The sequence below is a fragment of the Zootoca vivipara genome, chromosome 7, assembly GCF_963506605.1.
Source record: "Zootoca vivipara chromosome 7, rZooViv1.1, whole genome shotgun sequence".
In the NCBI taxonomy this organism is placed as follows: Eukaryota; Metazoa; Chordata; class Lepidosauria; order Squamata; family Lacertidae; genus Zootoca; species Zootoca vivipara.
In genome coordinates, this window is record NC_083282.1 from 50,599,968 (window position 1) to 50,618,743 (window position 18,776).

General features: G+C 45.0%; 1 protein-coding gene and 1 long non-coding RNA gene across 4 annotated transcripts in view; one reads left to right on the forward strand and one right to left on the reverse strand.

The window, feature by feature from the left end:
- BAK1 (BCL2 antagonist/killer 1) overlaps window positions 1-18,197 on the reverse strand; it is a 34,156-nt gene extending 15,959 nt beyond the window's left edge. For all 3 annotated transcript variants that reach the window (XR_009557914.1, XM_035122954.2, XM_060277031.1), the window contains exons 1-2: window positions 18,058-18,197; window positions 7,355-7,469 (exon numbers count right to left, since the gene is read on the reverse strand). Coding sequence is in view for 2 of the 3 variants with exons in the window: in XM_035122954.2 (XP_034978845.1) it covers window positions 7,355-7,436 (82 nt within the window). In the remaining variant the exon portion in view is untranslated. The remainder of the gene's footprint in view (window positions 1-7,354; window positions 7,470-18,057) is intronic.
- Window positions 13,957-14,474, forward strand: LOC132592441 (uncharacterized). The gene is made up of 2 exons (XR_009557915.1): window positions 13,957-14,054; window positions 14,414-14,474. It is a non-coding gene; the product is annotated as an uncharacterized LOC132592441 (long non-coding RNA).
- Window positions 18,198-18,776: the final 579 nt, after the last annotated feature.

Sequence of the window (18,776 nt, forward strand, 5' to 3'; positions counted from 1 at the left end):
TGGCTCAAACACCATCAAAAAAATAAATACATCAACATGTACTTGAAATGCATACTGTATTTGGACAGCAAATAACATTTAAAATGTGCATTTTGAGAGAAAGGCCCTTTAAAAAAATTCATGTTTAAATGTGAATTTTCCTGCAGACTTTTAGAGAAAAATCTGCAGGCTAATATGGATGGACTCATGACTTGAACATATACAGAACTGATATTAATGAGAAATATACTTATTTACTTGTCCCTGTTATAGGGAGTAAGGCAATATAGGAAAGAGGTGTGAAAGGCCCCCTAATTTCATTAAATTACCAAGTTTTAACTTGTACTGTTCAGATACTAAACTAAAGCAGTAGCCGTAGAATAAAGGACCCTCACAATCAGCTATCCCAATCCAACTCATGCTTAAGGCCCATTGAAATCAATGAGGTATAAATCTGTCGCAACTCACTTGGCCAAGAATGCACGCGGCGGCGGTCTCAGCGGCTCAGGAGCCCTTCGGGCAGCGCGAACACGCTGGCTGCCCTCAGGAGCTCGGTGGCGCCGCAGCGCACGCCAATAATGCCTCGCCGGAAGTCCAACAAGAAGCTGGAATGATTCTCCCGCCGCAGCTGGACTCCGCCCCCTGAGCCCTATTGGCTGGCAGAGGGGTATGATGCGGCGACGGGGAGGGGCTGGTGCAGGGGGCTGACTACGCCCCCCTGCAGACGCGGGAGCCCCAGGCAGCGGGCGCAGGCAGCGGGCGCCGGCGGCCGGCGGCCGGGCGGGCGGTGGGCGGGTGGACTCGCGGGGGAAGGGTTCGGCTCCCACGCAGCAGCGGCTGCGGTTTGGGTGGCTTTCTGCTTGTTTGGGGGCTGATTTGGCGGCGCTAGCACGTTCGTCGAGTTTAGGAGCTCCGCGCTGCCATCTTGCCTCGCCAGAGTCCCAGTCTTGCGGACCCCTCTCGCATAGCTCGCGGACCCCTGGGGGTCCGCGGACCACCAGTTGGGAAACACTGTCCTATGTGAAGCAAAATCCAGAGGAAGAACTTACCTGCAAAGTTACCTTGCAGGTGTTCCTGATAATGCCCCTTTTCAAGCCAAGCTCTCTAGGGATGCCAAACCTTGCCAATACTAGAGTCACTTACAAAACAAAACAAAACACTGATAACCTTTAAGGTTCCCAGAAGGATACCTGTTTATACAAAGGATGACAAGCTATTACATTGTGGGATGTGACCACACACCAAAATTTAACTGTTGCAAAAGGTATACCTACAAAGGAGTTGATCTCTCACCTTAAGCGAACAGTGGTTTCAAGCCCAGCACTGCACATTCCAAGCAGCCGCTGGGGCTGGTGCACACACTACCCTCAAGGTAAGGCTGAGCCACACATCAAGCTGCTTACAAATGTTACACAACTCCGACATGGAACTGGTGGTCAACAAAAGAGGTTTAAAGACTCTCTCTAGGCAAATCTTTTTTAAAAATGTAGTATAAACACCGACAACTGGGAAACACTGGGATGCAACTTTTATGCATCAAGGATGAAGAACCTCTGTTCCGCTGGCCAAAGGTGGCCCACCACATTTCCTGCAAACCACACCCACCATGTGATGTCAGGCAGAGTCATGGCTGCAGAAAGCAGGACTGAACTTCTACCTCCGCATCAGCTGATGGAATACCTTCCTCCCAAAGTGCCAACTTTGACAGGTGGATGGGATCACCCACCTGTCAATCACCTGACATCAATATGATGTCAGATGAATGAAAGGTAGGTGGTTCCGCCCACCTGTTAAAGTTAGCTTGCCAGGAAGGGAGAGATAAAGATCTGGTCAATTGGTTCAAAAAGGTTCATCACCCCTGCTATGAATGGTAGATACAGAGGAGAGAAAACACAGGTGTGCCTTGGAGATGCCTGAAACTCCTCTCTCTTTTGCTATACACAACGACATTCCTGTAAGGAGTTAGGAGCCAGGTTTATGTTAAGAAATGCACTCTCTTCTTCTGCTCCATCCATCTGCTAGAAACTTTTTAGTTTTATCTACTGGTGTATTTCAGTTGAAACCAGGCTGTTTGCCTTTGCACAAATCTAGCTGAACTGTAACTGTTGACTCACTAACACTGATGAGTCAACTGAGCACTGAACAACAACAAATTTCATACACGGGGAAAGCAAACATCAGAGGACATAACCTGAAAAACGCCTAGGAACAAAGGATTTCAAGGAAGAGGTGGCAGCCTTCGAGTGACCAGAAGGGGCCAAATGTGCTTTGGGCTTGGCTGAGTAGATGAAATCATGCCTAGTTCACACAAGAAGGCAGAAACCTTGCTTTGTAAACACCGGCTTTATAAACAGGACGTGGTCAAAATATAAAAGGTTTGGGGCAACCTATGATGCGAAGTTAGCAAAACCTTTGAAACGGAAAATATTTCTATTTTCAAATCATCACGAACTTTTCCTGTTTTGCTGCTCCATTTTCATTTTGTTTAAAATAAGCTTTAAAAAGAAAGACACAATGCCTCAGGATGCTTTCCTGCACACATGCTATGCTGAAATGAATGAGAGCAGCCCATGGGCACACTTGTTATGCAGTGCCACTCTTTTCCTGTTAGACTGCACTCTTTCGGAGCACAATCCTGTACTGAAGTTCCATATACTGTAACAAACAGCCTTTTCCAATCTGGTGCCCACCAGATTTTGCTGCTTCCAGCATCCCAGCTATTGGCCAGGCTGGCTGAGGCTGGTGGGAGACATAGTCCATAACATCTAGTGGGCACCAGGATGGGAAAGGTTGGGCTATAGGATTTGGAAGAGCACCACCACCATGCCAACAGAACTTCAGACATGCTACGGCCATGACAGATACACCCATGGAAGGGCTGGAATGGGGCAGAGCCATGGGGAGAACATGGGCGACACAGGAAGTAGTGTCATGATTAAAACACACCTTGCACCTCTAAACATTACTCCAGTAAGTTGGCAACCTTAATAAGCAGAAGCATTAGGGCCAACTTGTGTATTTGTCAACCTGGTTTATACTTATGATATCTATATCTATATATATAAATGTAAAGGGTGCATTTGTGTGACACTGAACAGTTCTCAGAAACCACATGACCGATTACGTTCAAATTTGGACACAACGTCCCAAGCGAATGTCCGAAGGTTGTTATAAAGTTTGCTAAGACAGATGTCAAACCTCTGGCAAGTAAAACACCAAAAGCCCCATGTTTCAAAACACTCCACTCAGACGAAAGTGCATGCTGGGAAAAGAGCTAGGTTGCAAACCAGCAGCCTCTAGCGGTGGCTACACTGGTACTACACCTAAAAAAGTTCCCTCTCAACAGCACCTCAGCTCCCGTTTACATACTAGGCCGAAGCCTTTACAGACTAGGCTGAATGGAGGTACTGACTCGCCTGGGTAGGGGTTTGGGGGAGGGTGGGGGGAGAAGGGGGTGTGATATGTCATGGGTCAGAACCGGGAGGGGGGAAATCACAGCATAGCTGCCAAGTTATCCCTTTTTTTACAGGGATTTTCCCTTATGCTGAATAGGCTTCCTCGCGAGAAAAGCGAAAACTTGGCAGCTATGAATCACAGGGATATGGCGGGCGGTGGGGGGAGGAGGGGGGAAATCACAGGGATAAGGTGGGGGGAGGGGCGGGCTACGTCATGGATTGGAACAGGGTGGGGGAAATCACAGGGATGAGCCACAACAATGTGTGGCAGAGCCAGCTAGTATTCATATATAATGCTGTTTAAAACATGCATCAAATCTGCTTATTCTATCCTTTTATTTTTAAAAGGTACAAGTAACTTGTGCTTTTGTAGGGTACTTTTTATTACTACGAACTGGATTTGTGCACTGCCTCCACTGGAACCTCTAGGCTGCCTACAAACATAATCTCAAATACAAAATTCAAAGTGCATCATTACATCTCCTCTAGTTCACAATTCTCAGCCATGCCCTGGTCAATGGTGTGACTTTATACCAGCCCTGAACATGGCACATGTATGACATGGAGGCCACAGAGAAAAATTTAATTATAGCCATTCCCACACTGAGGACCACTCCTCCCGCATCACCACAACACATCAGAAGATATGATGCAATTTGAGCAGTCAGTCATAAAAGCAGCACTCTATAAACTGGATTGGAAAGCAAAGTACCTGTCCTGAGGCTACATCTCTCTCTAGACTCACATTGCACACACTTAAAGCTCGCTCCAGTGTTGAGACACAAGGAGAAATGGCATTCTGCACACACTAAAAGAGGAATTTGCAGATAATAGCCCACACACACACACACACACACACACACACACACCCCAAAGAGCAGCAGTATATAATGCAAGAGCCATAGAAAAGTGAGCCTGTCGAGGGTGGTGAAGTGGTTAGCATGCTGCAATTTGGCTTATGCACAGTTGCCCAGGAGTAAACTCTGTTGAACTCAGCCACGATGCAACTTGTAGAAAAACAAACCATTGAGCTTAACACAAGCCAGCTTTCATTTTTAATTAGACGTGCCAACTATCTTGCAAATAAGTATTGACCTTTGAACTGCTAGCGGGAAGCAGGAGCCCCAGCCAAGGAAATAAGTGCCTGGCTTCCACCTGATTGTTTCCTTCATTCTCTCTGACTTCCACTTTGCTAAATCTGTCACAAACTCTCTTGTAGTATTAGAACTCAGGGACATTCAACAATGCTGAACGTTGGAAGATCCAGGGCAGACAAAATAAAGTGTGGATACTGCTGTGATACAAATTATACAATGTAATCCTGTCTAAAAAGATTTTTAAAAGCCAAAGCAAAGCAACATAGAATTGTACATCGGAAACTACTGACAAAGCTACAACGACTCATTTACAAGTCCAACAGTAGAACAGGTTAAAATGTGCATGAAGGTTCACCATTGAGGCAAGTTTTTGCAACTGAACTTTCCTTCCCCTGCCTGCACCACAGCTCTGGGAGGTTCCACAAACACACCTTCCAAGTGCTGACCTTCTGTAAATTACTTTGTTCATCAAGAGGGTGCCCAACTCAAATACAGTCGTACCTTGGCTCCCAAACACTTTGCGAGTCAAATGCTTTGGCTCCCGGAACGACACAAACCCAGAAGTGAGTTTTCCGGTTTGCGAACGTTCTTTGGAACCCGAATGTCCGACGTGGGTTCCGTGGCTTCCAATTGGCTGCAGGATAACTATGGGATTATGAAACAGTGTGCTGTTGACCACTATCTTAGACACATTTACTAGACACTGAATGCAGTGGCGCTTACTTCTAAGTAAACGTAGGAAAGGGCCGTAGCTCAGTGACAGAGGATCTCCTTTGCACACAGAAGGCACCGGGTTCATTTCCAGGCATCTCCAGGTAGGGATGAGATAGTCTCCACCCTGAAATCCTGTAAATAACCTTGCAGTCAGAGTAGATAAGACTGAGCAAGCTCCTGTGTAAAAGTTTCCAAAATTCATAGGAAGCAGTAACTTTACTGGGCCAACTCAAATATTACCAAGTAGTAAGCAAGCTCTCAGGTTCGTCGGCACTCTTAATCAGGCTAGAGACCATAAACAACATTTTAAAGGGTAGGGGAGAGAAGCTGGCTGATGTTGGACAACAGAATCTGTATTTATATTGCAGTCTATGGACAGAAAGTGGGAGAAGGTAGGAGATGCTTACTCACAATTTTGTAACAGTTTGGCTTTCTTTTTTAATGAGTCAACCAGTCTCTCCCTTCATATGCTATGAACAAAATTGTACTATACCACAACTACCCCTCTGGAAATTATTCTGAGGAAATGACTGATGTTGCAGAGAAGGATCACACTTCTGAATGAGGAGATAAGGATTATCTCCCAGTCTTAATTGTGTGGGTTAATTGTCATGGCGTAATAGTGAGTATTGGACTAGGAACTGGGAGACCAGGACTCAAATCCCCACTCAGCTGTGAGGCTCACTGGGTAATTTTGGACCAGTCGCTGTCTCTTAGCCTAAGGGCTGTTGTAAGAACAAAATAGGGAAGGGAGAACCATGAACACCACCACTTTATTAGTATATAAATGTAATAAACAAACAAACAACGGTAATAATGACATCATCAACTGGGGGGGGACTTTTTCAGTTATGTACTTTCCATATTTTTTAAGTCTCTCTCTCTCCCTCTCTCGTTTTATTTATTTATAATTATTTCCCAACACAGTGACTATGTAATGATTTTTAGAATGGCCACTAAGAAAGACTGCTCAAAACACATCCAGCATTTTGAATTAAGTTCAGTCTTGGCACTTTTAATTTATATTGCACTGATTCCTTTATAACAGGCACATTGGAAATTTTGGAGTAGAAATAGATGACAGCCGCAGCTTGCACATTCCACTGAATGTACTGAATCAGGGATGGGGAAACTGTGGCCCTCTAGACATAGTTGGACTCCAACTCCCATCAGTTACTACCAGCATGGCTACTGGTCAGAGGTGATGGGAGTTGTAGTCCAGAAACATCCAGAGGATCACAGGTCCCCATGCCTGCATTACACACCTTCACCCAGTCCATTCAAATAATGTAGGGAATCTAGCCCTCTGTTTTAAAAATCTGCAGCAAGTTCTGTTTTGTTGTACTTAATGTTGGATTATTTTTATTTTTAATAGCTTTATGTTTTACTTTGCATCTCAATTGTGGTTATTTAACTATATGTTATGGGATGGCATACAAGTGCCATAAATAAACAGTCGCATACTGACTTGAGTGTAGCGTTAAGTATTTAGATAATTGTTATAAATCTGTGGTTTCCTCTGCACTGTTGTTACATGGTTAAAACGAAACAGGCCTCTCTTGTATCTAAGGAAAGGTTGCCTGTGAACTCCACACACATACCAAAGGGAAATAAAATATTTTATCCCCCATAATATTAGAATCTGGAGACACCCAATGAAGCTGAATTATGGGGGAGTCAAGAAAAACAAAAACCAGAAGTACAGAGCAGAGCTAAAGTTTAGACTTCACTGCCACAAGACGTGCTGATGGCCAGCATCTTAGATGGCTTTGAACTTGAATTAGACAAATCTAAGGAAAGCTAGTCAGGATGGCCATAAAGCTACCTTTCGTGATGAGAGGGGACCCAGTTGCTGGGGAACAACAGCAGAGGGCTCTGGTTTCATGTACTGCTTTTGGGCTTTCCAGCGGCATCTGATTGGCTGTTGTGGGAAGCAGAATGCTGGACTTCAGATAACCCTTTGGGCTGATCCAGCAAGACTGGTATTATGTTCTTATAAGGTCAAGACAGATCTTAAGATCAGCAAAGAAAAGCAATGGTTGAGGATATAATTCCACTCATCATTTTACAGTAATCAAAGCAAAAGATCCAGATAGTCACATCTCTTACCTGAGGCAACTTCCAGGGATGATCCGTCTCTCTCTGTCCTCCTCCTGTCTGCTGGGTCACTGCTATTCCTCCTCGAAGCCATGCTGGAGCGCAGCTTTGGGAGAGCAGCGTTAATCTGCAAAAATTCAAGGGTCAGAGAAACCGATTTGTTAGTGTGAGACTCAAAAGTTTGGACCTGGATGCTAGAAAGAATCCTTGGGTAATGTGACTCGCTGTGTGATTGCAGCAGCTTTCTCTTCCCTGAAGAGCCTGTTAGCTCCACCTCTCAGTAATCTGACTCTCATTTCAGTCTCGTCACTCCCACTTCTTAGAAAACATTCTGTCTCTCCAGTCCAAGTCTGGCAATACTCCCTTATTGGCGGATAAAACTTGAGGTCCCACTAACATTCTTGTAAAACATCTCATATACACTCAGGATGATTTTACACATGCGAGAAACAGCATCTTTATAAGATTCAACTTTAATTGTGAAATACCTAGCTGCTGATGGCAGCAATTGCTGGGACAATAGCAAACAGATTGAGGACGTTGGGCTTATTTCAATCATAGGTGTTTGTCTTCAAATAAGCGATTAGAATCCACTTGCTATTCAAAGTCTGCAGCAACAAGACTTTCAAAAAGCAGATCAGGAACCCAAGATTACTATGGACACCTGCAATTTGAAAATGCAGGGATGCTGGATTTCTTTTTAATGCAGGTATCCAAAGGAGAACGACAAAATAGTTCTATGTTGAAACAGCATGGCATGAAGAAAACATGCTTTAGCAGAAGATCTAAATGGATGCAACGAAGTCAAAAACTACAGTTGCAATACAGGAATTTAAAAACAGGTGGTTAACTGCCAACATTTTAGAACAAGCATTCATGCAGAGAAAACTACCATAAAGTCCACAAGCATCATGTCTAGATAGCGCAGTTGGTTAGGGTGTGGTGCTGATAACACCAAAGTTGCAGGTTTGATCCCTGTACGGGACAGCTTCATATTCCTGCATTGCAGCAGGGGGTTGAACTAGATGATCCTCGGAATCCCTTCCAACTCTACAATTCTATGATAGAGGACTAAAATTTCAAACTTCAAGGCACTGGAGAGAAACATTGTCACCTATTGCTGTTAAAGACACAAAGGCTGGAGCAGGGGTGAGGAAAATGTATCCCTCCAGATTTGCTCCACTCCAATTCCTATTAGCATGGCCAATGGGCAGGGATGATGGGAGTTGTAGTTCAACAACATCAGGAGGGCCAAAGGCTCATTGTTGCTGGTTTAGTGTTGGACTAGGACTGAGGAACATGCAACAGTTGGCTGTAAACAGGTCCACTTTCCACAAGATGTGCTCCCCTCATGGAAGCCATTTCGGTTGAGGAAGCTGTGTCAATCTTATCTGAATGCTACAGTTGACAACTGAATCTTGCTATGTGCACAGGCATCAAAATAGACACATGATGGATATGCAACTTCCACATAGGAAATGTCAGTTTGTGTGAAATAGACACAAACCAAATGAAAGTGGTGATGGTCATTAATGTCTAGTTGTCTTCAGTTTGGTTTGACATACTGAGATCAACCTTTGACCAGCCTAAGTCTGGGATCAAGTAGCTCCACAGTGAATCATTTTTCGTGTGCAGGCACCAAGCAGCAGTACTAATAAACCTTTGGGGGGGTGGAGCACACTTAATGGCTAATTGTGCCTATCTACAGGATAAAGGGGAAAGTGTTAACTCCATTGTATGTTTTGAAAAGCTCACAATGGTCAGTAGTGGTGGTGGATGCCATAAAATAAGGGAAATGATCTCTTGTATAAGACGAGTTAAGATTGCCAGAAGCACGAGCATTTTTTTTCAGGGATACTGGTAGGCACTGTAGGCAAAATTACTGCAAAATGTGTTTGTGCTGAAAAGTCATGCTATATCTGCTACCTTCACTTTCTGGCAGAGTTTTCATCGATGGCAGGCAGAAATCAACAGAGGAGAGGAGAAATTATGGGTAATGCTTGACCTGTTGAATTTCATGCACTAATTTCATGTACTAATTCCACTTCTAGCAAACAATACCGAAGCACAGAATCAGTGTTTGGCTATGATAGAATTAAGACTGCTGTGTCTTTAAGAGCTCTGCAGCAGGGAGAAATTAAAAGAGATGTGCAGATTTCCCTATGATATTGCTGAGTGGCTGTTTCCTGGAAAATACCTCTCTTCCTCTTTCACCCATTCCCGCAGCTTAAATAAATAACTTGGAAGAGAGAGACAGGAAACACTGAAGGTAATGAAAGAAGCAGGTCAAAGAATAGAGTGGTGAAAGCTTAATTTCAATCAACAATCTAACGCCATTACTTTCATTCTGACAGGATCTCTATGCAAATATATTTTAAGCTGGAAAGAGAACAACCTGGTGGATTATAGACCTCTTAGCTTGATTTTAAAACAGGAGAAGCTGTGAAACAAATCACCAAGCAAACAATTTGCAGAGGAAAATGGAGAGTAATCAGCATGGACTTGGATGTGATTAAATGATGGCACACCAAACTCCTGCTGCAGCAACACGCAAAAGACATAACGAACTTCCGAAAGGTTTGTTTTTTTTGTTATTATTATTCCCACCTGCCCTTCACCAGCAGGTCCCAGGACATGATACTGTACAGTATTTTAAAAATCAGTGTTTAAAAGTCAAAACTAATAACAGTCACAGGAGAAGGACAGGTCCTGAAAATACAGTGGTACCTCGACTAACGAATAACCCTACTTACGAAAAATTCCACTTAAGAATGATACAAATTGGGGTGCGCTTACGAATTTCTTCGACATCTGAAGGCTGGATTGGGCCCCGCCGCTGCCAATAGCGGCCTCCCGCCGCCCATGGCGCTTGGCCCATGGCTGGATCGGGCCCTGCCGCTGCCAATAGCGGCCTCACGCCGCCTCTATCGCTCGGCCCACGGACGGATCGGACTCCGCCGCCGCTAAGAGCGGCCTCACGCCGCCTCTGGCGCTCGGCCCACGGCCGGATCGGGCCCCGCCGCCACTCCCGCCGGCTCCAACGCTCGGCCCATGGCCGGATCGGGCCCCGCCACCACCAACGCTCGGCCCACGGCCGGATCGGGCCACGCTGCCGCTAACAGCGGCCTCACGCCGCCTCTGGCGCTCGGCCCATGGCCGGATCGGGTTCCACTGTACATAATTCAGGTGTCAAAGGCTGGAGCAAACAGGTATGTTTTCAGCATACACCAGAAACTGTAAGGAGGTGTAAAATGCATCTCTGTGCTGACGGAATTCCACAAGCTAGGAGCTGCCACAGAGAATGTCCTAGCCTAGGCCACCACCTTCAAACTTCTGAGGGCAGGGGAGCTATCAAGAGGACCAAGAAAGAGGGCAAGCAGTCTTTCAGTATTGGGGGGTGGGGGGTGAGACTCAAGCACTCAGACAGCACAAGTTCTAATGTTAACCAGCTGGGAATGGGTTAATCCAGGGAACACCCATGATTTTTGTTTCCACAGAGGAAATCGAAAGAGTCAATTGCCAGAAACTAGAAGCTGGCAGAATGGATATGGATGCAGCAGCAATGCCAGGACATTGCAGACATGCTGATCTTATCAGAAAGTGTGTGCCATGCAGGCACTCTGCCTACTCGATCCCAACTATAAAACAGACCTTTGCCCTATCTATGTTTCCAGTTCCCACAGTATATATTTATTACATGCACACATACAGAGGCACGGCTTTGCAAACTCTTCCTTCTGCATCCAAACCCCTTAGGCAAAATTTTCTTTTGTCAAAATATGTAAGCTCTCTCTTACATAAGTGATCCATTTTTTTTTAAAAAAAAAGCAATATGGAAACTAGATGCAAATTTGGAGTGCATTTGGAATCTAACAAACCTTGTAATAACCATTATTATTATTATTATTATTATTATTAAAGAGAACGGATCTCTAAAATAATTTAACACAGATCAATCAGTGTTAGCACCTTAAATTGGACCTGAAAACAAACCGGCAACCTGTACAGCTGTTTTAAAATGAGGCACAATAATAGTTTACCTGTCCCATTCCAACTCACCTGCAGCAAAGCCTAAGCATATGCAACTGAAAAAAGCTGCATATTGCTTCTCTGTTTACCCTTGCCCACACTTCTCTTCCAGTCCTCTGCTATTTCCTGTGTGTCAAATTTTAGCTTGTAAGCTGCTCAGGGCAGGGACCTAACCTTCTATGCTCCGAGAAGCAACATGCACAACGATAGCATAATAGTGGTAATATATGAAGCTGCTATGTGATGTTGATAATAACCCAGAGCAGATATGAGTTCCAGCAGCTCAGGGTGATTCATTTTTCCAATATGCATCTAGCACTGGGGTAGGCAACCGAAGGCCCGGGGGCCGGATGTGGCCCAGTTGCCTTCTCAATCCGGCCAGACGGTCCAGGAATCAGCGTGTTTTTACATGAGTAGAATGTGTGCTTTTATTTAAAATGCATCTCTGGGTTATTTGTGGGGCATAGGAATTTGTTCATTTTTTTCTTCCCAAAATATAGTCTGGCCCACCACATGGTCTGAGGGACAGTGGACCGACCCACGGCTGAAAAAGGTTGCTGACCCGTTCTAGCACCTTCACTATACAGCTTTTATGATATGCTAAAGATGTACCTCTTTGCCCTGGCCTTTGATACCCAAGATATGTGTTTTGGGGAATCATCCTATTCCTGTGACTTGCTTCAATTGCTTTCAATACTGAATTTTAGATTGCTGCAATCTGCCCTGAAGCCTGCTGATGAAGGCCAAGTAATACATTTAGTAATAATAATGTATTTCAGCTACAGTGATAAGTAGGGATACACATAGAAGAGAACATGAACCCTCTCACTGATTTTCATGGCCACTTCTGCTAGGTGCTCTTACCTTTGACTAAATGAAAAAACACCCTGCACCACTAAAAAGAGGGCTGGGAAACTGTTAAAACATGCCAGCTTCAGAGTTATGAAGAAACATTACACTGGCATCCTAGAAGGTGATGTAACAGTGGGCACCTTCTGTGCCAATTTTTAAGCAACCGCTGAAAACCTTTCTATTCCACCAGGCCTATGCAGGCAATTAAGAGTACATCCCTCACAATGGTGTTTGTTTTTTAATTTCTTTTTGCTTTTAGCTTGTTTTTAACTTTTTATGGTTTGGTTTTCTGTTTCTATATTGTTGTAAATGGCTGTGGTATATATTTTAGGCTACATTGGCATATAAATATTTTAATAAATAAATTGATAAACTATTTCAGAACCTTGCAATAACCTCCCCGCCCCGACCCAGTCCTGGTAACAAAATGCATCATTCCATTGTAACAGTTTCCAGTGAGGCAGACATGTCAGTCTGTTGTAGCAAACACAACAATGAGGCCTTGTCGCTTCATCATGCATAAATCTTCGGTTGGCAGGTACTTGGGTATACAAAGAAGAAAGTAAACAGAGAGATAAAGTGGTAATGAAACGCAAAAAAAGCATGTGACAATTATATTAAAGCTTAAATGCAAGTTACATGAAAAAGGCACACATCAAGGATTCATTGAGCACACTCATCTTCCAACTTGATATACAGTATGCTATGTCATCACCGCCCTTCTGCATTCTACATGGACAAATAGGTCAGTCTCTACACATAAGAGTAAAGGTAAAGGGTAAAGGGACCCCCAACCATTAGGTCCAGTCATGACCGACTCTGGGGTTGCGGTGCTCATCTCGCATTATTGGCCAAGGGAGCCGGTTTACAGCTTCCAGGTCATGTGGCCAGCATGACAAAGCCGCTTCTGGTGAACCAGAGCAGCACACGGAAATGCCGTTTACCTTCCCGCCAGAGGTGCTTTCAAACTGCTAGGTTGGCAGGAGCTGGGACCGAACAACAGGAACTCACCCCGTCACGGGGAATTGAACCGCCGCCTTCTGATCGGCAAGCCCTAGGCTCTGTGGCCCACAGCGCCACCCGTGTCCCAACACATAAGAGTACCCTGGCACAAATCTTACATTCCGCAAGAAGTAGAATACAGTGGTACCTCGGTTTAAGAACAGTCCTGTTTAAGAAAGATTCGGTTTACAAACTCCGCAAAACTGGAAATAGTGTCCTGGTTTGAGAGCTTTACTTTGGTCTAAGAACAGAATCCGAACAGTGGAAGGGCACTGGCGGTGGGAGGCCTCATTAAGGAAAGTGCACCTCGGTTTAAGAATAGTTTCGGTTTAAGAACGGACTTCCGGAATGGATTAAGTTTGTAAACCAAGGTACCACTGTATTTCAAATGCTCAGGGCATTCTGCTGCTGCCCTGAGAAGTAGTTGTTTTTAAACAAGGAGAGACTCCGTCAAGAAACTGACTACAAATTATCGAGAAGTTCCGTTCTATTATATTTTGCTTTAATAGGGATTGGGGCTTTGTGTCCCACTATGAGTAACAATGATTGCATTATTACTGCTGATGTGAATTATCACTACGCTTATTTGGCATACATTTACTCTGAAGTGGAATTGTCATAGATAGTACTGTTTGCATTTCATTGCCATTTGATCTCACTGTTTACATTCTTTTCACAACATCTTCTAGCCCATGAAAGTTTTTGGCATAATACACTATAGTACCGTGATAACTCTTCTCTGTTTCATGCAAATACACGTGACTGAGATTCTTGTAAAATCAAAACAGAAACTGCAGAGATGAGGCCTATAATGTTCAGTCCTATATAGGTCTAAGACCCAGGTGGCACTGTGGTTAAACCACTGAGCCTAGGGCTTGCTGATCAGAAGGTCGGCGGTTCGAATCCCTGTGACGGGGTGAGCTCCCGTTGCTTGGTCCCAGCTCCTGCCAACCTAGCAGTTCGAAAGCACGTCAAAGTGCAAGTAGATAAATAGGTATCGCTCCAGCGGGAAGGCAAACGGCGTTTCCATGTGCTGCTCTGGTTTGCCAGAAGCGGCTTTGTCATGCTGGCCACATGACCTGGAAGCTATACGCCGGCTCCCTCGGCCAATAATGCGAGATGAGCGCGCAACCCCAGAGTCGGGCACGACTGGACCTAATGGTCAGGGGTCCCTTTACCTTTATATAGGTCTACTCAGAAGTGAACCCCATTGAGTTCCTGGGAAATTCACTCTAAATAACATTAACAAGGGGGGGGGGACATCAGAAGTGATCGCTATCAAATTGCGCTATGTGTTACCGTATATTCTGGCGTATAAGAAGACCCCCAACTTTTCCAGTTAAAATATAGAGTTTGGGATATACTCGCTGTATAAGAAATACGACCCGGCATATAAGACGACCCCTGACTTTCGAGAAGATTTTCCTGGGTTAAAAAGTAGTCTTATAAGCAGGAATATACAGTATTTTTCCATCAAAAATGATGGGCTTGGCATCTGTACACACTGTGAGAGATACATGCTGAAGTTTAGGGGGGGAAATGTAACTTACCAAAGTTCATCAAGCAACATTTGAGGAATGTCAACCCTCTCCATCCCACCAGTGCCCTAATTCCTAGAGGACACCCCAGTTACCACATGGGAAGATTAAGACTGCATAAATACCATACATTTAAAACACATTACCCCACAGAAGAATTCTGGGAACTGTAGTTTACCCCTTCACAGAACCACAATATCCAGCAACCTTAATAAACTACATTTCCCAGGATTCTTTAAATGTGCTTTAAATGGATGGTGTGTATGCAGCCTAAGGCATCAGTAACATGTGTGTGTGTGTGTGTGCGTGTGTGTGTGTGTTATTTGCTACTATGTAATTACAATGTATCTATACATTGTACTGTATCTATAAACATTTAAAAACCCTTTAGAAAAAATGCAAGCCTCTATACAGTTAAGAGTCATATAAAAGTACCCTTAATGAACTATGTATAAAACTGCATTTTAGTTTTGAACTAATATATTTTAAACAAATATATTAGATTAAAATATATATCCCATTTTCTTATATCCCAACTTCTCTTGGAATTTCTGCTCATTTGAACGGTCAATTTCTTATTTGATTTTTCCAACAACTTCAGTGTTCCCCCAATTCAAATAGGATTTCTCCCACTACCTTTTTCTGTGCAGAAAGCTAAGACTACTTTATACCAGTTAGTTAACACAGCATCTTTATCTGACACTATCACTCAAAATGCCTACCAGAACAGAATGCCCTTCTCAAGTGCAAATTGTGTGTTAAACTGTAAGAATAATAATAATGTTATCATTTGTACCCCACCCATGTGACTGGGTCGCCCCAGCCACTCTGGGAGGCTGTGTTTTGTAGTTCCTAAAAAATCTCAGGTTGCGTCCGCTGCGGGTTGCGTTTTTCCAGGTTGCGAACATGGCGGACCCAGAAGTGTGTGTTCTGCCACGCGCGCATGCGCTCTATGCGCCCGAGGCACCACTGTATGCACATTCCAAAGAAGTCACCTTGTTACCTTCTACCGTAGGCAGCAAGTACCACTGAAACCAAAACGACCAATTATAAACACATTTATTACTTATGAACCACTTCACGAACTGTTCCGTAATCAGTGCTTTTTTCCTTTAAAAAATGTTTAGGGCTACTCTCATTTTGACTCAAGAAAATCACCATTTTATAGTTCAAATCGGGGGAAAGAAACACAGTAAATGGACAAAAGTACAAAGATTCACAAATTGTGTCCCCCTAGAAAAAAAGCACTGTCCGTAATCAATATGCATAGGAGCCAGTTGCAGAAGGGGCTGAATGTGCAACTTTTTCAAGTTCTTGGTCAGGGGAGTCAGCCATTTAAAACATGAAAAGGACAACCTTGGGCACCTTTCCCTTCACTTTATTACTACATATCCGCACAATAAAAGTGCCACCACAAGCATTAAGGTCAGACTGAGCTGTGGGTCATGCCCCACCAGCTGCGGATCAATGGGGCGGAAAAACACCGGAGAAAGCTTAATCCACCTCACAATTCAAACTCCCCAGTTGTAGCCATGGAGCAAGACAAGCATTTGTTCCTCTTCCTGCATGTTGACCGTTCTGTGCAATCACGTAGCTGCCACGGAAGCACGTTAAGATAATGGCATTAGAAAAATGGGGAGGATGCACCCTCTCCTAGATCCTGCATCCTCAGGATCATACCCTGGCACTTGGTGGTTACAAGTGTCAGACCTGGAATGCCAGGGCTCAAATCTCCACTGGGTCATTAGGCTACTCTGGAATAACTTGAGGTGCTGTGGTTTGCCAGCAGGGCCGGATTTAAGTTTGATGAGGCCCTTAGCTACTGGACGCAGGAGGCGCTGTGGGTTAAAGCACAGAGCCTAGGGCTTGCCGATCAGAAGGTCGGCAGTTCAAATCCCTGTGACAGGGTGAGCTCCTGTTGCTCGGTCCCTGCTCCTGCCAACCTAACAGTTCGAAAGCACATCAAAGTGCAAGTAGATAAATAGGTACTGCTCTGGTGGGAAGGTAAACGGTGTTTCTGTGTGCTGCTTTGGTTCGCCAGAAGCGGCTTTGTCATGCTGGCCACATGACCCGGAAGCTGTACACTGGCTCCTTCGGCCAGTAAAGCGAGATGAGCGCTGCAACCCCAGAGTCGTCCATGACTGGACCTAATGGTCAGGGGTCCGTTTCCCTTTAAGCTACTGAAGGTAATGGGGCCCTTTATATGTCCAGCTATCCTTTGTCGACTACAAATTATCACTGTTTTTTGTGTTGAATATATGCTACATGGTAATTTATGGACCTAATAGCTATCTAAAGCCATTTGCACATATCAAAATATGTATTTTATCAAAGTAATTGTTGAACTGAAATACAATTAAGAAGTATATTAATAGTGAAATAATAATTAAGCTCTAACTTAAAGTGATTGGGGGCCCATTACTTACATCATAGGAGCCTACATAACACGACACACTGTTGCTGTATGGTTTTATTTTGTTTTTTAATTTTATATTTTGGGAATGTACATCCAGGTTTTTTTTTCCTTTTAACTTTTTTGGGGGGCCCCCCCAAGAGAGCTTGTTTAGCTTATACGTAAATCCGGCACTGTTTGCCAGCCACAAACTCAAAATAGTATTAGTAATAGTAATAGTAATAATAATAATAATAATAATAATAATAATAACAACAACAATAATAATAGCCCACATGCACGCGCTGAAGAGCCGGGGTGGATGAACACACACACACACCCGGCCGCGAGAGAGATCGTATTCCGGATGTTTAAACCTTGCCAGATCTCGAGTAGCCGCGTCTAGGAAAAAAAGAAAAAAGCCTGGAGGAGAAGCCAGCTCCACTTCCCTGCAGTTGCTGCAGCAGCTCCCCGAGGCGCTGCTGACTCCGCATTTTCCGCTCAGCTCCACGCGCGCACGCGCCCCGCTAGCCGGCCGCAGCTGAGCCCGCCGGTCGCTTCCTCGCATCGGCGTGACGCGCCCAGCAGCGCGGCTCCCGAGAGGCGACCTCGCCCGGGAGCGCGACCGGTGTCCATTTCCCCTCGCGGCCCCTCGCCACCACGAAGCCAGGGGACCGGGCGGCGGCCTCGTCCCTCGCTCTCCCACCTCTCGGGAACATTTGGAGAATGATATCCTTCCGCTGGGCTGAGGCGCGGCGAATAAACGCCTCCGCCTCCGAGGAGGAGCAGGCGCCCAGCGCCAGCAGCACCCGCTGGACCCTTTTGCCGCCACGACCCCGCTCCGTCCATCCTGCAGCCACCGATATATCCCCCGCCGCCGCCCCGGACTTGCTTCCACTCACCCGCCTTCCCGGCGCGCCCCTTCCCTCCGGCGAGCTGTTCCTGGGGTTGCGCGCCAAGCGAGGGATGCGGCGCAGCTGCTAGCGCATCCTTCTCTGGCCGCCTTCCTGCTTCTCGGCCGCTTCCTCCGCTGCGAGGAGGGGCGAGGCGAAAGGAGAGAAGGGGAGAGGAAGGCGGCAGGCAGCTGGCAAACCATAGACGCAAAGCGGCCGATACGCAGCTCCCTCTAGAGGGTTGCAGCCTGGTGGTAGCCGCGAGATGTAATATGTACTGTATTTATTAAAATTAAAAAATCCCTTCAGTAGCACCTTAAAGACCAACTAAGTTTTTATTTTGGTATGAGCTTTCGTGTGCATGCACACTTCTTCAGATAGAGAGAGAAAGGTCCGGAAAGAGTTTATTCCCACCCACCCCTTCCGCCAGATTTCAAACCACCTCTGCAAAGGTTGATGTGAAATATTTGTTGTAGGTGTCTCAGATGTTAGGCACAGGGAGTTGCAATTTGATCTGACACAGGATTCCAACATTTGATATTTGACATCCTCATCCTCGTCATGCCGTTTAGCATTCATTGATTCATTGCATTTATATACCCCACTTTTCCTTCAAACAGCTCAAGCTTGCACACGTGAGTCTCTCCCTCCTTTAATCCCCACAACAACCCTGTGAGGTATCTGAAGAAGTGTGCATGCACACAAAAGCTCATACCAAAATAAAAACT